Here is a 25,037-nt window from a genome sequence, read left to right as displayed (position 1 = left end):
CTACAGAAATTTTATTTTGAATATTGGGGTTAGTTCCGGCCTCAAGTATTATAGAGCTGTCGAGTTATTTTTATTATCACAAAAAATGCCAGAAGAAAACAAAATATTATTGATCATCAGGGTAAACTATATAAATGCTGAACTTTCAACAAATTTTGACAGTACCCTTTCGAAAAAAATTTGCTTTACACTTCGAGTACAAATATTTTACATTTTGTCGAAGTAATGGTTGAAAAATTACTACACAGGAGTCACTGCAAGGCATATTTATGGTCAAATATTTCATTAATTGTTCACTCTTACATGTATTCCTGCATGCCCTAGATACAAACTGGTTTAACTAACTGTTTAAGTATGAACACTTCAAGAACTGTTATGATGTTTGTCACAATGCCGCTTTAAGCTGCTCTTTTGTGTAAACGCCTGTTGGCATATACCACATGTGTAGGCTCTCTCTCCAGTGTGTGTACACATATGTCTCTGTAGATGACACGGAGCTTGAAATATCTTATTACACACTGGACATGAGGGTCTTTTCGAACCGTTTACATTAACATATTCCACAGAATCAAGGGACGCCTCAATGCTTGACGACTTAGTGATTGTTGTGGTTGTTGCCGCTGGTGCTGTTGCCATGAACATGTCATTAATAACTGTCACTAAAAATAGAAACAGAAATAAACATTTAATAACATTATAACCAACGTATTCCATAAGGAGGTCAGATTTTAACAATGTGAAACACTAATTAACCAATGAAAAAAGCCGCTCACATATATAGACTAGCAGTGATAATCAGTTGCCCAATGCTGGACTAAAAAACATGTTTTCATATAATATATAGAATACAATAGATTGTACATTTATTTACAAATGAATTTCTCAAGAAAAACAAATTTTGATTGATAGATATTTTTAGCGTAAATGTAACAAACAATACAAATGTTATAATGTAACAGATAAATAGATAATAAACAAATTTCATTTTTACAATCTTTTATTTCAACTCCACTTCAAGTCTATTAAGGGTTTTTACAATATTGTATAGTTGGTATCAATGTAAGATCCATTTTCTAGTTCTATATAAAGGTAATTTTTCCCATTTTTCCCCCAATGTTAACATAATGGTATTGCTCAATTAGGGGGTAAGGAAAAAATGTTTATTATATCAAAGCTATAGGATATTGCTCTTAAAACATGGTTTAATGATCTATTAATACACAACTGTATATTAGAATTTATTTAAGACAATTGTACAAATATGGTTTTAAAAGAATCCTCATTTTAACACTTAATGATGAGATGTTGTCAAATTTGGTCGCTAGACCGTAGCGGTAGTTGAGTTCTTTCCAAAAATGGGGAGGAAAATTTGTACAGTCCTTTATGTGTAGGAAACCTGATAATTTTAATACTACATTGTAATTGATATTGTATTTATCCTTCAGTTTTCAAAACAAAAAAATATGCATATGTAAAACATTTTACAAATGCTAATGTCCCTTATCAATCAAAAGTATTTCTTTTATTAAATGTTTCATTATAATCTGTATACCGGTACTGTATATATTCTTTAATTTTAACTAGGTAAAAATAAGCATAAAATTATGCAAAACATTTTACAAATGCCTTTGTCCCAAATCTACTGATGATGCCAACACACAATTTGGTGTTTGATATAAAATGTTATTAATAATAAAATGTTTCATTATTATCTGCATATGTAATATTCACAATGAAAACTGTAGAAAATTTTGGCAAATATTTTTCATCACTTTTTTCATTCTCAACAAAGTTACTACCAGTTACCAAACTAACACCATCATCTTAACTATGATTCAAGTTCTTAGATGTCTGAATTTTCCTGAAAAACATTAATATTCATGTGACATATTTGGTGTCGTTTCAGATTTCCTTTCACTGCGAACCTTGCTCCACATGTCATACACTCGAATGGTTTCTCGCCAGTGTGCGTTCTCATATGCATGGTCAGATGTAACTGTCTGTTAAATCCTTTCCCGCAGATGTCGCACGAAAATTTCTTCACAGCAGCAGCTGTACTGTTGGTCAAGTTGTTATAATCTGAAATAAACAACACAAGAAACCGTTTTAAAGACATATTTAAATCTGAACCCAATATAAGAAGTCAGTGTCTGTTGGTTTTTATTTTTTAAAAATCTGAAACAAACTATTTCATAAATCATAAAATACAAACACCCACAACATCAAGGCTTACCAAAACTGGTTCACATGTTTGAACTAGAAGTAAAATCTCTTGGAAGAATTTTTCCTCATACATGTTTCTATGTGAATTTATCTTTTTACTCTGTTTCAATGTTCACTATAGAAGCTCATAGGGATGACTGGGGATGCCCATCTGTGTTGCCTCTTAAGATCAAGTCTTTCTTATTATTTATGACTTTAGATTACTGACTATTAAATTCTTTATAGAAATCAAATTTTACTAAAAAGAGATCTCCAAAAGTCTCTACCATAGGTGCTTGTAACAATAACAAAGAGGACCATCCTTAAGTATCAATTTTGTAATACCTGGGACATGCAAAGTATTCTAGATATGTGCTCAAAGTCATGCTTTAAATATTTAACAAACCAAAAGGACAATCAAAACAACCCAAAGGACAATAAATACAAACTATAAACAATATCATATACATTCTGCAAACACATTTATTTTCTTTATACATCTGATATTACAACTTAACCTGGACAAACATATTAACACAAAATATGGACATTAAAACAAATCTTATCCTTCACCTGTGGAATTTAAGTAATGAGATATTTGCCCTGCTCTGAATTTGGGACAGTCTATTGAAAAGTTTAATGGAAATTCAATATCTAAATATAAAAATCAAGCTATACCAACAGTGTAATAGAGCCAGGACAGACTGCATGGATATGAAGAATGCCCCTTGATGGCCTGTTTCTTAACTGGTGGCAATTACTTTAGCCAATCACTTTTGGTTAACGGTTTATAATGCAAAACTTACATAACAAAATAAACCTTACTCTAAATTTGTATGCTTTAAATTTAGTGCACAGTCTTTTAAAAAGAAGATTTTGATATTGATATTTTAGTAACCAGACATTTGCCCTACCAGTTGTTTGCCCAATTTTTTTGGCAGTGGTGGACATTTGTCGTGCCCCCTCGTATGGTTCTCTTGAAAAAGGCTGATCTAGGTATTTTTCTATAATCGGATCTATTTTGTTTTTCACTCTCTTATAAAAAGACAGATTGGATAGTCTCTAAGGCTACTGAGGTAAAGTCTCATTTTTCAAGAAAGTTTTTGTTAACTTAATATGAATATCCAATACTATTACTTACTGCTATTGACAACCAAAATTCATTGACTAAGTTATAAAACGGGTAAAACAAATATTCAATGTGAAACCAGCACAGGCCAATATCATACTTAACAATCCAATGACGTTTGAAATTGCTCGGCACTGTTACCTATTCAGTCCGTAGATATTTTTTAATTTTCCTTAAACATAATGAATGGTCTTGTCCTGAGTGTGGTATCGGTTAAATTTAACCATCTAATTTTTACCCATATTTCTTGTAAATCCTTCCTTATCTGACCAAATATCTGAAATGGACATGCCCGTCAAAACCATTTATCATTTTCAGGGAGTATTTCAAAATAATTATGTTCTGACTGAATAGCGAACAGGGCAGACCTGTTATGATAATATGACAGTACTAGTGTGACAGCTGATCTTGATCTGCACTGGTCACATGGGTAGAATCTCTTCCCACAAGAAGGATAAGTGCGTAAGACTCCAGAGCTGGGTCACAATTTGTGTCAAATAAATATTTTGAGTACATTAAAATCATCACAAATTTAAACTGTATAGGTATAGATTAATCACAATATATCACAACATCAGATCTTGTAAGGTAAGCTCTCACTCTATAAATAAAATTGTCACGTTAGTGCAGAAACGGACTAACTCATATTGGATTTAATAGTAGTTAACCTGTTACTGCACTACTGTTACAAAATATCACCACATTTTAAGCAGACTACCCTTTCTGCTTATTTTTAACTAAAATTTTGAGATTTTTTTTTATGCACAATGCAAATAAATGAAGAACACGGATCAAACAGTTTGAAACAGATCTAATAGTCTCAATCAAGAGAGACAAAATAACACAACAAATTTATCCCCTAACTCCTATAATTATATTTTTATACATTTTAGTCAGCTGATATGATATGATATACATGTATAAGGAGGCAAAAAAAAACACCTCAACAATTTCAATCGGCAGAAAAATAAAGTAAAAACTTAACAACAATCAGGAATGTAAATGAAAAATAAAATCATCATATTTACTCATATAATTATCTACATCAGCTTAATTATGAAAAAGAAAAAAAACAACACAATTTATTTGTTGAAACACAAAATCAAATGCCTTATCTCATACATTGTGATAAATAGCAATGTTACAGTGAAAATGTGACTTTATCTTAACATATTAACTTTTTAAGATCAAGGTTAAATTTAGGATTGAAAGTTATATTTTCAGCATGTCTATTAAAACAGCTTTCTTAGCTTTTGTTGCAATGTCAAAGACATGGGCATGAGATTTTAAGTTTTAAATTGAAGACAGACAGATTGACAGACAGACAGACAGGATAAAAAACATTTTTACTCCTCATTTATGACAAAGGGTTATTCAGATCAAAATAAATTTACCCTTACTTGGCTGAATTTAGGTAATATATTGCCATGCTTTGAATTCAGAACAGTGCATTCAATTTTTATCATTAAATGAAGACTTTACTTAAATTTATTTTTTAAATTGAAATTGACTGTCAAAAAATAACTCAGTTCATAACATTTGTAATCAAACCAAAATATACAATTTTTTAAACAATAAAATTATTGACTATTATATACATGTATAATAAATAGAGAAAATCCCCCCACCCCCTAAATTGAATGCATTTGGATCTTAAATAGTAACTTGGGTATTACATTTTTCTACTGACTACTCCCCTCCCTAATCCACCAACCCTAAACCTACTCTCGAAAGAAAAAACCAGAGCACTGCATGCAGTGTTAACGCTTATCTGTTAATATAACCTCTTTGATAAATAATAAGTTCAAAAGAGGCATAACTTCAAAAATATAGCAGTCAGAATTATGCCCTTATTCTAAATAAGCAAGCATCCCAAGTTTCATATTTGTTTTAGTTATGGGCTACATATAAGTTTTTGCATTATGACAATGATGCGGCAGCAATCATAAAAGCTCGACTTTTTCTCTGAAACAGACAAGCTAAAAAATGAAAACAAAAGGCAAGTTACCAAGATAATATGAATAAAACTTGCAAAAACAAAAATACCCGATTTATAGAACTTAATAACATAAAATAGGACTGAGAAAACAAATATCCTCCTTTTAGATACAAATACTATAATATACTATAATAGCTATAAGTGATCATACAAACAAGTTTACTTTTTTAGCAACCTTAACTGGACATTTTCAGCCATTTTCTCTTAAAATTGACAAAAAAACAAATTCATAAAACTCATAATAAAGTTTCCCATAGAGACACAACCTTTTCTTTCTTACATAGGATTTTGCAAAATACTATAAAATGGTATCAAAAACCAAACTTGATATGTTGAGAATTTAATACAATTACTAAAAAACAACTTTTTTTCTAGAACTTTTGAAATTTTTGCAGTAATTACTGTAAACTGAAATCTTATCATGATGGAAAAATAACTATTCACTAGTTTTTTGTTTTTTTTTCATGTTGTCTTTTAGGTAAAGTTTTACCATATACTGAATATTAAATAGATTTTGCATGGAGAAAATTTTAAAAAGCTTTTTAAGCTTATCCTACCAAATCTGTAAATTTAATAATTCTATGTAATTTTATTACTATTCATATTATAAAGTTTAATTATAACAAATTATTATATATTATTTATACTAAATCATATAATAATGTAACAGTGCTGTGCATGTAGCAGTCTTCTAGCACAAGTATTACCTTATTTTATATATTATATAATTATATGTTGCTTCAAATCTGTTAGCTTGACAACCATTGTCCATGAATTTATTCACTTTATCAAGCAATTGTATTATTCATATGACTTATCTTATGTCTTTTCATATTCCCTTTCACAGAAAACTTCGCACCACAAATTTCACACTCGAATGGCTTTTCTCCTGTGTGGATTCTCACGTGCATGTTCAGAGCAAAAGCACTTGCAAATATCTTCGAACAAAATTCACACTTGTGTTTTGGCCCGTGTAATGACGACGATTGGGGCGGAGATGTGTCGGGTGAAAGTTGGTTCGAGTTGAGGGTGGGTGCCGAGTATAACGCTAACAACACAGACTTGTCAAACTCCGAACGTCCTGCCAAGGAATCTGTAAAGAACGAAGAATTCATGAAAATTTTTTGTTGAAATTTCATATAAAATGTTCATAATATCTAACATAATTTACAATGCTAACAACTAAAGCTAGCTAGGCAAATATACTTACAATTACTATTTTCTATATTTCCATCACCTTGGTTACAAAAACAAACACTCAGGATAACAAACATGTTAATCGCAACTTCACCATTACCCCACCTCTCTGATTTAGTGTATTCCCTTATAAATCTAACTTAATAAATTTGAAACTTTACTTCTCTATGGAAATGAAGATATCCAGTTAAAAATTGTAAATTTTAGGGATTTTGAAATCAAGATAATTTAACTTAAATGAGATGATTAAATGATTAAACTGATGCAAGTGTTGGCCAGTATCAGGTGATTTTACTCAACTTGCCTTACTAAAAACTGTAAATCTCAAGGATTCTAGATCAAAAATCTTAAGTCTTGTCAGATTTTAATGATGTGTGAAGCTTGCCCATATCAACAAGTAAAATGGTTTAGATAACAAGTACTTTCAAGTACAGGGAAGAAAATAAACAATAAATATAAAGTAGCGACCACTTTAAGTTTAAATATCTTTATTTAATATACAACATTATAAATTGTCAAAAGAACAAACATATAAATAAATTCTAAAATTCACATAAATAACATAATATAAAACCTATTACTATTATTACATGTACATGATTGGTGTTTTTTTTTTTTTTTTTTTTTTTTTAATATACAAATATTTGTTTAATAATTAAATAAATAGAGGATATTTAAGTTTTTTCTATAAATACACGATTTATTTTCATCGAGTGGTATGAAAAAAAATATTCCATGAGTGGCGGTAGCCACGAGTGAAATATGGTAATTTTCATGCCACAAGATGAAAATAAATCATGTATTTATAAAAAAAACTTGAATTTTCTGTTTATTATATACATTTTTCTCTTTTTTTGCGATAAAATTTGAATGACTAAAAATTCCCTTAAATTTTGTGTACTGGCAGAATTTAAAAGAAAGTAGTCCGGCAAGACACCAGTGAAAATACGGAAAATATGTTTCACTGCAGTGAAAAATAAATTTTTACAGTGAAAATACTGAAAATGAAAATATGCATTTTATTTCATCAATATTTCTCAATATTTCATTTATAAGTATATAATAATATACAATTATTTGAACTTCTATTTTAATGTTTAAGAATAAAGACACAAAAAACTCTCCATCATAATTCCTTACATAACACTACATTAACTCTATCCTAAATTTTATACAGTGCTAAATCTACAAGTTTCTTTGAATCAATCCTTACCACCTATTGTATAATGGACAAATCTGGCTTTGTTATGGGTCAAGAAATCAAAATCAAAGTTGATTATAGGTTCAAATTTTATACACTTTACCATCATACACTTATTGTAAGGTAAAACATATATTGTCCTACAGCAGTATCATGGTTTCCTTTCAAAAATTCAATATTGCAACATCATGAAAACTACAAATTTTGTTCAATGAGGTTCAAGACATATTTTATCAATTTTATTTTCTTTGCTCCTTTTCACAAACTACTTTCTTGACCTTATTTTATTTTCCTTGCCCTTTTTACAGAACTTCTTTCTTAGGTCCTGTTTCAAGTTAATTTACTTCATCCCACAGCTGGAACTACTTTCTCTGGCTACATCACAGAACTAGTTTCCTTGACCTTGTTTCACATGTGTTACCAGGTGCACTTTCATACTAAACCTTGTGTTAAACCTTTTGCCGCAAATTTTGCATTCAAAAGGTAAACTTCCAGTATGTAGTCTCAGGTGAACATTTAGACTGGACGTACGAGTGAACGTTTTATTGCATATCGTGCACGTGACCCTCGCTTGTTCCTTTCTCTGTCTCATTGAAGTCAGGCTGGTATATTCTGTAAACTGCGACCCTTCACCTGGAAACAAAACAAGTAATACATGAATTATAGGATAACCTTTGTTTCTTCCACACCTTCATTTCTTACTCAAAACTCCTATTTCATGCCAAAATCTAATTCAATTTACTTTCATGCTTTACAAATAAAATCAATCAGGACAAAAACTGTTCAAACGATATTCATTATTGTAGACATGATCATCTATAATTGTGATAATGTATTAGATGTTAGAGCAGTATATTTTCCAACACAGTTCACTAAAACCTTAATATAGACACAAAATTATACCAACACCCTCAAAATACAGGACAATGAATCAACACTTTTGAAGTATGGTAATGGACAATGAATCAAGTCATATAATTATGAGGCTTTTTTAAAAATTATTTTGAACTTTTTATTCATGATAATCTTACAACTTATTTACATATTTTACATTAATTTACTTGTATATATGTATTCGTGCAATTGATTAAGTGTCAAATACAGGAGTACACAATTGGTAAAACTATCTACAAATGTTTTTATTTCATAAATATGTACAGTCATGTCCGGTCATCTTGCGTGGCCGGTGATCTTGCGCACTCGGCACCAGCAGTATATTTCCTTTTGTTTAGTTGTTTGTTTATGCTTTTGCTAGAAATTTTCAGCCAAAACTTGTGACTTGGACTTAAACAAGGTTAGAAAGTTAAAAAAAATATCTGTCAAACGTGTGTGTTTACATTATTTCGTCATCCTAATTATTTATTCATAAACACGCCCACTGACCTATTTTCCCATTATATTCCTGTCTATTCATCCAGTTCTAAAATTTTACGTCCAGCAAGAATGAAAATCAAAAACCACAAATTTGAATACAGTATTGCACAGATAAAATGGTGTAAATTTCCTTTTTTCCCTTTGCAATAAAGGTGTATTCAGTTGTTATCTCCTGCCGATTCCCTCCATGTTGTCAAAATGGAAAGCCCCTCCCGCGCTTTTCAATTTTTTTTCTCCGGAAGTGTAAAAGGGTCATCTTTTACAAAATTTGAAAAGAAAATGAATAACTGAAACAGAACATCGATTTTAATCATTAAAAATAAAATTTAAAAAGTAAGATGGTAGTGATGATTTCAGGTGTGCCAGGTCTAGTAGTGAACAGTAAAATAACAAACCCTTGATGTAAATAAGTTTGTGTTACAGTTTTGTTTGAACAGTTTGAACAGTTTAAATTAACTTTCCATTACCTGGACTCACAAACTTTATATTGATAGTACTTCTGGGACACCATACTTTAAAAACAAGCTACCGTGACGTCATTCATAACACATGCGCAAGATCACCGGACAATCAAATGTTGGGATTAAACATGGTGTTAAGTGTTTACATTGTTGCACTCTTGCAGTTCAATGAGTTATTTCCAAAAAATAATTGTGTTATTATATGTCTTTAAGATTTTTGCAAATAGGAAAATAATTATGATTTTTTTGTATTTATTTGAATCATAGTAAATTAGCCAATAAGTGCTTAGGTGCGCAAGATTACCGGACAGCATCGTAAATGATTTATCAAATGCTCTTTTATTCCTGACGTTGTAGGTTTCTTTTTGTCATTTTTTGCCAATTCCTGTCTAAAATGTTTGAATTCATACCATTTTGAATTCAGACTATGTCAGAGCTTATTCACTCAAGGTCATTACAAGGTCAATAAGTCTTTGTATTGAGAAGTTTGTCCATGAAAGAGATTAATATAAGTAATTAAACATCAGTTTTTATCAACATGTCGCACATAATTCTTTAAACATCAGTTTTTTATCAACATGTCGCACATAATTCTTTAAACATAAGTTTTATCAACTTGTCACACATAATTCTTTAAAGATCAGTTTTTATCAACATGTCGTACAAAATGGGTCTTCAAGTGCCATCTGGAGTTGAATCGTTTCTGACACACCATGCATTCAAATGGTTTATTTCCAGTGTGCAGTCTCATGTGTACATTTAGGTTACCACGGTTTCTGAATTCCTTTCCACATAACTCACAGCTAAAGCCTGGATCTGAAAATATATGTAAAATTGTGATTTTTAATTACTGTTGCATAAAATTTCTTAAAAGTTGATGAAAATTAAAGTTATTTGTACATACATAATTATGTTAGACATGCAACAATTGTGATTGATTTCTTCAGAAAGTTATTTATTTGTTGCCATTGCTACAAACATATCAGTAATGCATTTAATCTAATATACAACCCAATTATTATCTCATCAGTTATCGTATTATCGTGGGCCCTTAATGTCAAACTTTTGATAAGGATCCCTGAACACAATAGTAAGAATACACAGAAAGGATTGAATACTTTGGTCAGAGTTATGGGACCTAAACCAAACATGTTAGATACTCACAGACAAAAGGTGTGTGAAGTTGCAACCAATTTCCCTTCAGTAGTTTTGAAAATAGTTACTGGCATGCAAAAACTTAACCAAAATGTGACAATGCCAGGGTAAGTTCAAAAGCCCAACCTATTCTTCGAATAGTGGAGCTAAAAAGGCTTGGAAAACTATTGCAATTTCAAGACACAAGTCTATCCTTGTATTACATACTGCTCATTTCTTCATAATTTCCAATTGAAGTTATTTACTGATGATATAAAAACTATGATATATATTACTTCTATCTTATTATTATTACAACAATAGCACAAACTTCATTCCAATGTTTCATTTCAATTTTTTATCTTTACAGTAAACTGTTTTTATATTCTAGAAACTATCAATTACGACATTAACTTTAATTACATCTGAATATTACAGGATTCTGTCATAAATAACAAGCAATTTTAAGGAAAGTAACTCTTTACACTTTCAGTCAACACATTCAAGGGAAGTAACTGCTTTAAAGGGAAGTTTTAACACTTCCCAAGGAAACAATTATTTAACAATTTAGGAATGTAATTGTCTGACATGCTCCAATTTTCAAACACATTTCAAATTTTCTCAAACACAAATGTTCATGTAGATCCAATAACTCAAAATCAGCACAAATTCTGCTCAAAATTAGTGTAAATCTATTTCAAGTGATTTATTTTATGGATTTTCAAATTCCACTTGGAGTTGAATCGTTTTTGACAAAATTCACACTGAAAGGGCAAATCTCCAGAGTGAAGCCTCATATGCTGTTTCAGGCTATAACTTGTGGTCATCTGTTTTCCGCATAAATTACAAGTGTGCATTTTCTTATTGTGTGTGTCCATGCTTGCGAGCTCCGCCTTATTGGGCATGCCAATGCCCTCTAGCTCCACCTTGCCAATAATTATGTCTAAATCTTGTTGCTTATAACCTGGAAAATAGAGAAAGAAAACAACAATAATGACTTATTTAAGAGCAATGTAATGCAACAGTTTGTATAACTTAATCAACAGTATCAATAAATTCAATATATAATTATATAAGGCTAAACAATGCACATACAACATAATTCAATACATAAAATTTCCATCATGAATATATATCCATGGAAATCAATGAGAATTATCAACACTTGTCTAATCCTTTCTTCAACTGTTACAAACATTATCATTACATTTTACTGACTTATAGATTTATAATTAGGGGCGTCCGTGGCCGAGCGGTTAAGGTCCTTCAAACCATTTACTTGCCCCCTCACCGCTGTTGGTTCGAATCCCGACAGGGACTTTGGATTCTTTCATGTGAGAAAGCTAGCCAGCTAGCTTACGGAACATCGGTGGTTCTACTCAGGTGCCCGTTCCTGCCTGAAATAATACACGGAAGGGCACCTGAGGTCTTCCTCCACCAGTAAAGCTGGAATGTCGCCACATGACCTATACTGTGTCGGTGTGACGTAAAATCCAATCAAACAAACAAAATAGATTTATAATTAGATACAAATGCAAGACACTAAGTTTACCAATTTTATACAATCTTTATTCACACTTTAACTGCTTTCTTCTCTAGTACAATGCATCAAATTGATCCCGTCTATCCCGATAATCAGGCATAACTCTTTGTTACATTTTGGCATTGTCCTTATTGTAATTATGTGACGCTGACATAATTTTCCTGTTTATTGTATTATTATGTACCCTAAAGGAGGCTGTTCAGCCGAAACTCGGAGAACAACCGAAACTCAGGTGTTTGAAAGGGAATTTTAAGACTTTGCACCCCACTATTTTTCATTATCAATTTTATACACAAAATTATTGAAACTATCATCTTAAATATTAATTTTATGTAAGGTGGTCACTAAAAACAAGATTGAATTGCATGAAATATTTTTAATAAGCAAAACTTATCATTCTTTTCTAATCTGCTAGACATGTTTTTACAAAAAATGAACTTGTCATTTATTCATTTATTTAAAGCATAAATCATGCTAAGCTGTTCTTATGTATTTACATTATTTTATACAACATTTACATTATTTTGTACAGCATAAAGAAAACAAATTCTTTTAAACAATTAGCAAATTCTTCCTACTTAAGATTCATTTTTTTACCTTTTTACCTTCTTGGCACATAGTTTGAAATTTATTGAAGTTCTCCACAAAAAAAAAAAAAAAAAAAAAAAAAACAAAAAAAAAAAAAAAAAAAAAAAAAAAATCAAAGAAATCTCTGGTTGAAAACTTTCTCTCCTTAATTAAGGATTTTAAACTTATTATTGCATTTTTTTCACATCAATTTCTCTGCCTCATTTGCTTTAATCACAAGTTGAAAGAACGGTTTCTAACAGCATTTTATTATAAGTCTTACACTCTTAACTTAAAGGTTTAATTCCATTAACTTTTCATGTGTGTTATTGAATGGGCCTTTAGATTCCATTTAGTGTTGAAACGTTTCTGACAAAATGTGCACTCAAACGGTAAATTCCCCGTATGAAGACGAATGTGGTGCTGCAGACTTTGTTTTGACGTCATCTGTTTTCCGCAGATTGCGCACGGAAACATCTTGCGGCCCTTTGTCAAAGCTGTTTCAACTGCATCTGAAATGTCAACAACAAAAGTTTACTAAGATGTATACAGACATTCTACCTAACCGGCCATAAGCAATAAACAATGTAAACTAATCTTTATTTCTAACCCATGGAGATTGATATTTAATTGAGCCAAAACCACGCTAATTGGGAAAAAATGTGTCGTTTTGACTTAAATTGGGAATGTAATTTAGCACACACAAGGCACTTGACATGAAATTTGTTTTACTCAGGGAATAAAGATAAATATGCATAATATACACTTAAAAACCATGTTTTATTAACAATTAGGCAGTTATAATAAAAAAATTTATAGTGATTTATTTTTTATTAGAGTACAAACAAATCTAAAAATAATGTTATGAGATGCAGAACTACTGTAACCCTGTATATCATCAAATTTTGAAATGCATTCTTAATGTTTAATGACAATGGTATAAATATGTACTCATACTTTTGTAATTAAGCAGGTATGCTGATTAACAGAGTGACACATCAAAGAAAAAAATGAAAAAACTCGTGAAAACAAACTTTAGATTTTTCCGGGAAGAAGTTTATTCATGTAATTGTTCATAAAGACAACAAACCCATACTTTACTAGATTTTGAATGATACTGCGAGAATTTCAAATGTATCTTAATTTTAAAAGGGTTCACAAACTTTAAATTATTTATTCATATATAATGGTGATAAAAGTAACTGGTTAGTTTTTGGGGAAATTTTCCAACCTATTTTTTCTGTCAATTAGGGTAATATATCAAGCCTATATTAGGGCTATAATTTATGCATACAAAATTAATGAAAAAGACTAAATTCTCCTATGATAACAAGTATAATCAACAACAGAAGAAGCAAGACAACTGTCAAACACAAACTTCATGATTCTGTTTATCAAATAACTTCACTGATAAACAAAGTGCTTAAAAAGTGTGAAAGTTTCTCTTTTTTTCACAGAAATTTGAAAATACAAATTGTAATAATAAATCCAAAATAGAACACAAGTCATATAGATGAATCAAGTTGTTTTGAATTAGATCTATCATTCTTATCACATTTGAATTTCTTTTATTCAAAAATCCTCCACTGATTGGTCAGTTTTGATTAAAATGGCGATTTAACCGATGGCATTTCAAGTTCCAGCGCGAGTTGAATCTTCTGTCACACTCTGTACACTTATACGGGAGATTGCCGTCATGTAGCCGTTTATGCACCGTTAAACTACCCTTGGAGGTGAATATCCGATGGCAGATGTCACACTCGTGCACACGATCTAGAGATTCACTGACTTTACTTCCTGAAATAAAAACAAAATATTTACAGTATTTCTTAGTTTGTTTTGAGCAGCCACTGAAAATTTCACACTTAATAGTTTTTTCTTGATGCATCTAAGTTATATCAGTTACAGTAATCCTTTCATTCTTACATAGTGAACTCAACATCTCCAAGACTGAATCTGAAACTATATACTGCTAATTTCAAGGATCAATACAATTTAAAAATGGTCACTTACAGGGAGGTAATCTTGAATATACTTTGAAAGGTACAAACCTTGAAAGGGAGATAATAAGGTGTAGGAGATTGCAGTTTTGATTTTTTTTATCTGCAGGGAAGGTACTTGTTTTGAATCCAAATACTACAAATTAAGAGTATCAACAAAATACGACAATTTTCAAAGTATTTTTATTTGTAGAAAACAATCCTCTTCCGTTTCAAAATAACATATCTTATAAAATGTAATAATCCTTCAGGAACAGACATTATTGTTAAAACAACAGTGAAGAACACAAATTTTTTTTTTAATGTTCTTATCCTGATGAATTTCTTAAATAGACTGGTACAGGTTTAATTTTCAAACCATTCAATGTCTTAGTTTAAAGATCTGACAAGTTGTTATAACTTCTTTTCATTTTCATCATAAGATGGTCTTTACTTTAAATTTTGACCATAATGTCTCTTCTTTTTTTTTGTTCATTTTACTTGCATGTTACACCAGAAGTATTTTTGTTGTTTAAAAAAATTTCAATATATATGCTTCAATTTTTTTTAATTATATGAGCCGCGTCACGACAAAACCCAATGTTATGTGTTTGCCACCAGCATGGATCCAGACCAACCTGCAGAGTCTGATCAGGATCCATGCTGTTCGCTATCAGTTTCCTTTCTTGTAATAGAGTTTGTAAGCGAACAGCATGGATCCTGATCAGATTGCGCGGATGCGCAGGCTGGTCTGGATCCATGCTGGTCGCAAACTCATAACGTTGGTTTTGTCGTGACGTGGCTCATATATGCTTTAATTTCTGACAATCTCTATCTAGTCTCCTTGTGTTAATTTGACACAAATTATACACTCTGGTTTTACATTTTGTTCATTACCACTTTCTTCAGTGGAAGTATCCCCATCTTCTTGTTCATGTCACAAAGTAGATCTCACAATTTAAAGACCCATAAGCAAATGCACCCATGTAACTTTTAGTATATTTACGCAACTGTCCATGTAAATTTAGTCTGTTATATATAACATGTATGCTTGCTCATATGGTTCATTCTAAATGGCGAAGGTAAACAAAACCCGAAACACACAGTTACTATAGTAGGAAATTCAGAGTTTTTTCTATTAGATCTGTCCTTTAGCTTTCAGATGCTGTAGCATATGACTTTGTAGATTCCATTTCGAGTTGCATTGTTTTTTGCAATACCTGCACTTGAACGGGAGTTCCCCTAGGTGAAGTCGCCTATGAATCTGCACATTTCCCTTAGCACTAAACACCTTGAGACATATGTCACACTGAAAGTCTGATACCTCTTTCTTATACTGGGGCATTACTGAAAGTAAAATTTAAAAAAAAAAATTACTTACTAAATAAAGTTTTAATACCTGAACACATTCAATTTATACTGGTAAAATCTACGATCTGAAATCATGCTAAAAGAAATGTATCTCAGAATGATGAAACTTTGAATTAATGGGAGCAGTCTTAGATTGTAACATCTGATTTGGTCTATTCTATAAATAGGATTTGACATTGGCCAAAGAAAAATTTGCCTTTTTTTTTAAATTGTACAGCTAGCATGCTTATACAAGGTATGTTAAAGTAGGTTATAAGAAGTTACAATAGGTATGTTAATTCTACTTGTTTTCTGGGGTTTTTTTGTATAACAAAATATACTAACAAATGTTTTCTTAGTAAACTTTAATTGAGACTGTTCAGTAAACTACAACTATAAATAAACAACACAGAAAAAAGAAAACATGTTAAACATTGTACAAAGTTAAATGACCAGTAAACAGTAAATACGCAAATCTATTTTTGAATCTTTGACATTTGTCTACCTGGACATTATTCGTATGGGTGATACCTTCAAAATCTGACATAAAACTATAATATATTGGTCTTCTAAAGACACTAAATGGCAAACAAAATTATAAGTGAATTAACATCAGTAAAGGAATATCAAACAAAAAAGTAAAAAAAAAATCCCTGAATTAAAATCTACCTTATACAAACACTTCTTCCTCCCCCTCAACCCCCATTCCTACTCAAAACTGACATTCCTCCTCAAAACTGACATTCCCCTCAAAACTGACAATCCTCCTCAAAACTGACATCTCCCCTTATAACTGACATTCCCCCTCAAAACTGACACAATTTGGTGCTTCTTTGTTACACGTAATGAAATGCACCAATATAATCATTTTCATTACTTTGTTTACACCCGTAAAGATGCAATTTAAGAGTCGTTTGAAACCACTATCTTCAGACTCATCACAGTTTATGTAGACATTTGCTTTTATTAGTAGGTTCAGACTTTTCATAGTTCATGTCCTGTTATTTCATCATTTCAAGAGTGGTTTTCAGACTTTTCACAATATGTGTTGATGTGTCCGATTAATTACATGACATTTATTACATAAGTTTACAAGTATTTTCAGACTAGTCACAGTTTGTGTTGACACATCCTATTATTTCATATGTCGGAACATGTGACACTTAAGAGCCCAGCGAGAGTTGAACCGTTTTTCACACTGTCCACATTTGAATGGCTGTTCACCCGTATGTAATCTCTTATGAACTTGTAAATTTTGTTTCGTCTTGAATGTCCGGTTACATATGTCACAAAAGAAGGTCCTGGCTGAATGTTCCAGAGGATCTGAAATATATTTATACAATAATGTTAACAAGAAACCATCTCATCATAAAAATATATTATAACAACCAAAGCAATATTAATTGTGTTAACATTTATGGCTTAATTCAACACAACATAGAAATTTTGTTATTAACAATCAAGACATTAGGTAAAGCCTGGCATATCATAGATACTAAAGAGATATTCAGTGCAAATCAAAGTACACAAAGTATGCTTTAGGAATAAAGATACATATTCCGGTGCCAGTACACACATTATTTGCAATTCTTTTTCCTTTCATCTTGACAAGTAGGTTTTTACCTTTAAAGAAAAGGCTGCTAGTAAGTTATTGAATGAATATCATAATAATACTAGTCTTAATTATTGAAAATTAAACAAGAGGGCCATGATGGCCCTGAGGTCGCTCACCTGTATATAGGCCCCCCCCCCTCCCCGGGCCAATTTTTACCCAAGGGCTTTTATTTGTTTATTTGAACAGACTTGGTAGACACCCATAAGAAGATGTTTCATGCTAAACATCTAAGTTCTAGCTCATTGGGTTTTTTAAAAGAAGATTTTTAAAGTTTTTTCTATACACATATAGTTAAAAACAATGACACCCCTGGGGCAGGGCCAGTTTTGACCCCCGGGCTTTTATTTGAACAAACTTTGTAGATATTTACTTAAAGATGTTTCATGCTTAATATCTAAACTCTAGCTCTTTGAGTTCTTTAAAAGAAGATTTTTTAAGTTTTTACTATATGCATATAGGGAAAATCAATGACCCCCCTGGGCAGTGCCAATTTTGACCCCAGGGCTTTTATTTGAACAAACTTGGTAGACACTCATTAGAAGATGTTTCATGCTAAATATCTTAGCTCTAGCTCTTTAGGTTCTTTAAAAGAAGACTTTTTAAGTTTTTACTATATGCATATAGGGAAAATCTATGACCCCCTGGGGCGGGGTCAATTTTGACCCCAGGGCTTTTATTTGAACAAACTTGGTAGACATTCACTAGAAGATGTTTCATGCCAAATATCTAAGCTCTAGCTCTTATGGTTCTTTAAAAGAAGATTTTTTTAAGTTTTTACTATATGCATATAGGGAAAATCAATGACCCCCCGGGGTGGGGCCAATTTTGACCCCCGGGCTTTTATTTGAACAAACTTGGTGGACACTCACTAGAAGATGTTTCATGCTTAATATCTTAGCTCTAGCTCTTTGGGTTCTTTAAAAGAAGATTTTTTAAGTTTTTACTATATGCATATAGGGAAAATCAATGACCCCCTGGGGCGGGGCCAATTTTGACCCCAGGGCTTTTATTTGAACAAACTTGGTAGACATTCACTAGAAGATGTTTTCATGCTAAATATCTAAGCTCTAGCTCTTACGGTTCTTTAAAAGAAGATTTTTTAAGTTTTTACTATAAGCATATAGGGAAAATCAATGACCCCCGGGCGGGGCCAGTTTTGACCCCAGGGCTTTTATTTGAACAAACTTGGTAGACACTCACTAGAAGATGTTTCATGCCAAATATCTTAGCTCTAGCTCTTTGGGTTCTTTAAAAGAAGATTTTTCAAGTTTTTACTATATGCATATAGGGAAAATCAATGACCCCCCGGGGCGGGGCCAATTTTGACCCCAGGGCTTTTATTTGAACAAACTTGGTAGACACTCACTAGAAGATGTTTCATGCCAAATATCTAAGCTCTAGCTCTTAGGGTTGTTTAAAAGAAGATATTTAAAGATTTTTCTTTCGGTTGCCATGGCAACCAGAGTTCTTCATGGAATTAAATTCTTTGAACAATTTTTAAAAGTGATCACCAAAGGAACATTCCTGTGAAGTTTGGATGAAATTGGCTCAGTGGTTTATGAGGAGATGTCATTTAAAGCAAAAGTTTACGGACGGACGACGGACGGACGACGGACGGACGCCGGACGAAAAGCGATCACAAAAGCTCACCCTGTCACTTTGTGACAGGTGAGCTAAAAAATATATATAAACTACACTCGTAATTAGTGACTTTAACAACATTTAGCCAAAGAACAACAGGGGCAAACAACATGTCTTCTTCAAAATGGAGTAAAGGACTTTCAGAACTCTATGTAAAACACATTTTAACAACTTCTTTATTTTATATTCCTTTCTCAATACCTATTGAAATGATTGCAATTATTTATAAAACATACTACTGAAATATTCCTTATCACCATAAAATCAAATGTTTTACCAAACACATAAAAATCTTTAAACATAAAATTGCTTTTGCGTTCAACATTAAGTAAACACTTATGAAATATTAAACACTGGAATATTAGATTAACTGCAATATATATATATCTACAATAACATCAACTTGATTTCCTTTATACACAAATGGTCAAATTTAAATCTTAGTCATATTATAAATATTTTTTCATTATGTACTTCCAAAAATAAAATGCACATTTTAACACAAAGCTTTAGCACAAGAAGCAACTTTGTATGAAAGGTATCAAACACCTTGATTCATGTATGATACATTTGTATCGTAGTGTTGGTCTACGAAATAATGATATTCAAATGAGCTATTCCTAAAAGTTTTTTTTAAATATCCATTTTCTTTTCTTGGTTGGGCTTAAATGCTGCCGACATTGATACGAAAGACTTTTATTTTAAGTTGGGGTTCCCTTCTTTAAAATGCACAAACATGTGTCTCTTCAAGTTACTCTTTCGATTGAATGTCCGTACACAAATTTTACAAGAAAACACCGGAGCCTGGCCTGTGTGTAACAACATATGAGCGTCTCTGTTATGTTTCAGTGTGAATGATCTCCCACACATTCCACATAAGTGTCCTTGGATGCAGTTTTCATCTTCATCTGAAATGTATAAAACACTTACAATCATCTAGCTCTTATTGGTATTAAACTAGCACCGCTGCTTTTTTTGTGTTTTTTTTAACAAAAGATTAAGGCCAAAAACAAGTAGCTAATAATTTCTTAAACAGTTTTTTTTTTATAACTAATGGCACTTATAGGTCACCACAGTTTACGTAAAGGGCAGAAAATAAGGTATTAAACATTAATACTACTATTATGCTTAATGGCACTTATACGTCATCATAGTTTACTAAGGGCAGAAAATGAGGTATTTTATTTCATAACACTAATAGTAATACTGTCATTATACTTATTGGCACTTATAGTGCACCATAGTTTCTTTTTAAGCAACATGTCTGCATGTGTTTGGCAATTTAGTACACAATAGTATTCTATAAGTTATTTCTCAGATATTATCACATAATTTATATTTTCATGAAACATTTTATACCAATATTTATCATAGATTTACACATTCAGCAATTCTATAAAAACCTTTTATGTAATAATAATGGCATATAGATTTCGACTAGAAGCAAAACAAAAGACTCATAGTTACAACTTAAAAGAAAATTTTATTTCATTTCATTACAGCATGTACAGTATTAAAGCACAATCTATGTTTACAAAAAAAACAAAACAAACGTAAATCTGTTCTTTACTCGGGTTTCAAGTAAAGGAATATAAAGTAAACCCACCTAACTTGAAGTTTTGTTCACAAACTGAAATAGCAGCAACGCAAAAACACATCATTTATTACTATTATGTTAATCAATTATTATAAATTTCTTGTTAGGGGAAGTAATTTTTTTTTCTAAAAATCTTGTAAGGGGAAGTAATTCTTTAGCTCTTTATAACTTAAAAATACCGAATGAATGTAAAGATTTAATTCATTATTTGGGCTTTAACCTGCTGGCCAGGCCTTACACTGTTGTTGGCTCATTTATTTTTTCATTTTTTTTCGTTCCAATCCATTAAACTGCAGACTATTCCAAATTTAATTTCGCACAAATCAATTACACAAATTCAGCTACACTGTAGCCTCGATAACTCGCTCTTCACTATAACGCTAATCTCAGTATAGCGCTCATAGACCTTGGCTCCCCAAAAAAAATTAATAAAACTTCCCAAAAAACTATTTTTTTTTAATTTTTTTTTAAGTAGACTTAGATTTATAGCGCGCTATAACGCTTGCTCAATTTGACAGTCAAGTACAATAAACAATTGTTATTAGGACATTTATGAGCGCCAAAGGTGTGAAAAACATGCCCAGGTGAGCGTTTATCCGCTCTTTTGTTGTTTTACCTGTCTTCAAATTGTTTCCAAAATCTCAAATTCATATCATAACTGTGACATTGGCAACCGGTGGTGAGTATAAATAAACTGAAATTCACACACATATCTTTGACATGTAAACCTCGCTGAATTAAATAACCCACAAGCCAAAATCAATTTAAAATCCTGCAATGTAAATAGAGCGGCCATGACAGGAAGTAATTGGCGTTTGATTTACTAGGGGACACAACTAAAGCTGGACTGTAAATTACAGTGTTATTTACAGTCCAGCTTTAGTTGTGTCCCCTAGTTAATCAAACGTCATTGCAGTAATGGCTAACTGTTTACAATACATTCATGATTTATAATTTTCTTTGAAAGTTTTTCGTTTCTTTTAAATATAATTAGTATTATTTGTGAATATAATATATGTTTACATCATTGAATGGTTTTAGAAAAAGATAATGTCGATATTCATTGAACAGTAAGTAAAAACAAGATTGCATTTGAGAAAAATGCTATGCCACCGCATTAATACAACACTAAATAGTAGTGTAGGAACAGATTTTTTTTGTTTCTGTACAATTTTGAAGATTGTCATAATGCATAGATCCCTGACCAATCTTATTCTTATTATCAGATTAGTGGTTAAATCTATTGATAACTCAATAAAAGATCAGAGTAGGAATATATCAATGCACTTTAGTCTAGTGAATTTGGTGGTGAGGGTCATATTTCACACAGCCTAAATTTCATGACTACATCAAAGGACAACACAGTAAGACACTTTGTCAAAATCTAGGTCAGCTGAAATCAAGTTCACTTTACATCTTAATGATTTAATCTGTGCACATGGTTCAAATTTCATAGCTGTACATCAAACGACAAGAAAGTAGGTCACATCATCAAAATCTAGGTCACCTGATATCAAAGTTCAATTTTACAACTAAAACTGTGCACATGGTCAAAATTTCATTGCTGTACATCAAAGGACAAGAAAGTAGGTCACTGTCCAATTGGGCAAGGCAAAATTTTGGACCCAAAGTTTAATTCAAAACAATCTTGATACAGTCCACCAAACAACATTTCAAGTCAAATATCTAAGCAGTAGCTTATGTACATAATGAAAATCAATGACACCCGGGGCAAAACCAATTATGACCCCAGGGCTATATTTGAACAATCTGGGTAAAGGTTCACTTTGCAAAGTCTCATGCCCTATATTTAACCTCTAGCCTTTGTCAATTCGGAGAAGAAGATTTTTCAATTCAGAGAAGAAGATTTTTCAAGTTTTTACTTTATACATATAAGGAAAACTATCGCCTCTGGGGCAGGGCAATCTTAACACTAGGGGCATAATTAAAACAACTTTAGTACAGGACCCATAGATGATATTATATACCAACTATCAAAGCTCTAAGCCTTGTTCCTTCAGACAAGAAGATTTTTTTAATTTTTTAATATATGTACATAGTGAAAATCAATGACCCCTGGGGGGTGGGGCCAATTTTGACCCCAGGGCTATAATTTGTACAATCTTGCTAGAGGTTCACTACATAATGTTTCATGCAAAATATCTTAACCCTAAGTCTTTGTAAATTTAGAGAAGATGATTTTTTAAGTTTTTACTATATAAATATAAGGAAAACCTATGGCCCCTTGGGCAGAGCTAATTTTGACACTAGAGGCAAAATTTGAACAACTTTGGTAGCGTACCTAAAGATGATATCATTTAACAAATATTAAAGCTCTAAGCCTTGTACCTTCAGACAATAAGATTTTTTGATTTTTTACTATATGTATATATTGAAAATCAATGACCCCCGGGGTGGGGCAATTTTGACCCCAGGGCTCTAATTTGAACAATCTTGCTAGAAGTTTACTTCACAATGTTTCATGCAAAATATCTAACCTCTAGCATTTGTCAATTGCTAGAAGAATTTTTTTTAAAGTTTTTACTATAAGTTTTTACTATATACATATAAGGAAAACCAATGACCCCCGGGGCGGGCCGATTTTGACCCCAGGGCTATATTTGAACAATCTGGGTAGAGGTCTACCAGACAACGCCTTATGCAAAATATCTAAGCTCTAGGCCTTTTGGGTCTTTACAAGAAGGTATTTTAAGTTTTTACTATATGTACATAAAGTGAAAATCAATGACCCCCGGGACGGGGCCAATTTTGACCCCAGGGCTATAATTTGAACAATCTTGGTAAGGGTCTACCAGACAATGCCTTATGCAAAATATCTAAGCTCTAGGCCTTTTAGGTCTTTACAAGAAGGTATTTAAAGTTTTTACTATATCTACATATAGTGAAAATTAATGACCCCCCCCGGGCGGCGCCGATTTTGACCCCAGGGCTATAATTTGAACAATCTTGGTAGAGGTCTACCAGACAATGCCTTATGCAAAATATCTAAGCTCTAGGCCTTTTGGGTTTTTCCAAGAAGATTTTTTAAATTTAGTCTTATAATTCCTTTTGGTTGCCATGGCAACCAGATTTCTGCATGGAATGAAATTCTTTGAACAACTTTGGAAGCCCTTCACCCAAGGATCAATCCTGCCAAGTTTGGTTGAAATTGGACTAGTGGTTTTTCACAAGAAGATTTTTTAAGTTCACTATATAATCTATATAACACACACACACACAAACAAACAAACAAACAAACAAACACACACACACACACACACACACACACACAGGTGAATCGCTATATGCCACCGCAGCATCTTATGCCACCGCATCGCAGATGCTGCGGTGGCATAAAAATCAGAGTTATATAAACATGTATGGTGGTTGGGGTAATGCGGTAATTTCGCAATGAGCGTTCTAATGAGAGCCTCGTTAGAACGCGGTGTTGAGACACTGGACCCCAACATGAGCGTTTTAATGAGGCTGAAGTGTAGTTAAGGGTTCAATACTGTCCTTTAAGTGCACCACCATATGTGATTTTAGAGTACTGTTCTGATAAAACCTGCGTTTACAGATCTCACACTCAAATGGTCTCTCGCCAGTATGTCTGCGCATGTGTACGTTACAGTTCTGTTTTGTCTTGAACACTTTACCACAAACTGTACACTGTAAACCAGTTGTAACCAAATGCTCTGAAACAAACAGTACAGGAGATACAGCAATATCTTAATGAAAACACACTTTTTTTCACAAAGTCTAACCCATTCATAACCATCATGCATTTGGTTTTCTAAATATTTGGACAAGAATTAAAATAATAAAAACAAAATGTTTACTATACATTACATATCACTTTTATAAAACACTATTAAACATTTCACACAACATTACAACACAACCCTTTTCTCTCGTACTCTTTTTTTTTCACTTTTAAGTTTAATAATTTCAAATGTCAATCACTTGTTTCCATGGTTACCAGGTGTAACGTTTTAGTATTCTCAAATTGAGGAGTAACTTATTCATGGAGAGCTTTATATAAAAGGGA

General features: G+C 31.9%; 1 protein-coding gene across 27 annotated transcripts in view; it reads right to left on the bottom strand.

Annotated features, from left to right (window-relative positions):
- The window catches only part of LOC132757472 (sal-like protein 1), a 118,346-nt gene that overhangs the window by 46,261 nt on the left and 47,048 nt on the right, over positions 1-25,037 (bottom strand). Inside the window, exon 5 of one of the 27 annotated variants that reach the window (XM_060748772.1) lies at positions 208-659. The exons of 15 other annotated variants lie outside the window; for them this stretch is intronic. In XM_060748772.1, coding sequence (XP_060604755.1) covers positions 364-659 — 296 coding nt within the window. In that variant the 3' untranslated portion in view covers positions 208-363. Of the gene's footprint in view, positions 1-207; positions 660-1,728; positions 2,080-6,084; positions 6,424-8,017; positions 8,362-9,941; positions 10,380-11,275; positions 11,662-12,601; positions 13,320-14,374; positions 14,605-15,264; positions 16,134-16,482; positions 17,460-19,645; positions 20,301-24,370; positions 24,685-25,037 lie in introns of those variants that run through there. 11 more of the 27 variants (XM_060748856.1, XM_060748765.1, XM_060748834.1 and 8 more) reach the window with 11 other exon arrangements.

This window comes from Ruditapes philippinarum, unplaced genomic scaffold (assembly GCF_026571515.1).
Source record: "Ruditapes philippinarum isolate M1 unplaced genomic scaffold, ASM2657151v2 ctg4760_1_1_1_1, whole genome shotgun sequence".
Classification (NCBI taxonomy): Eukaryota; Metazoa; Mollusca; class Bivalvia; order Venerida; family Veneridae; genus Ruditapes; species Ruditapes philippinarum.
The sequence above is the reverse complement of the archived record's forward strand: the minus strand, read 5'-3'. Positions and strand labels throughout refer to the sequence as shown.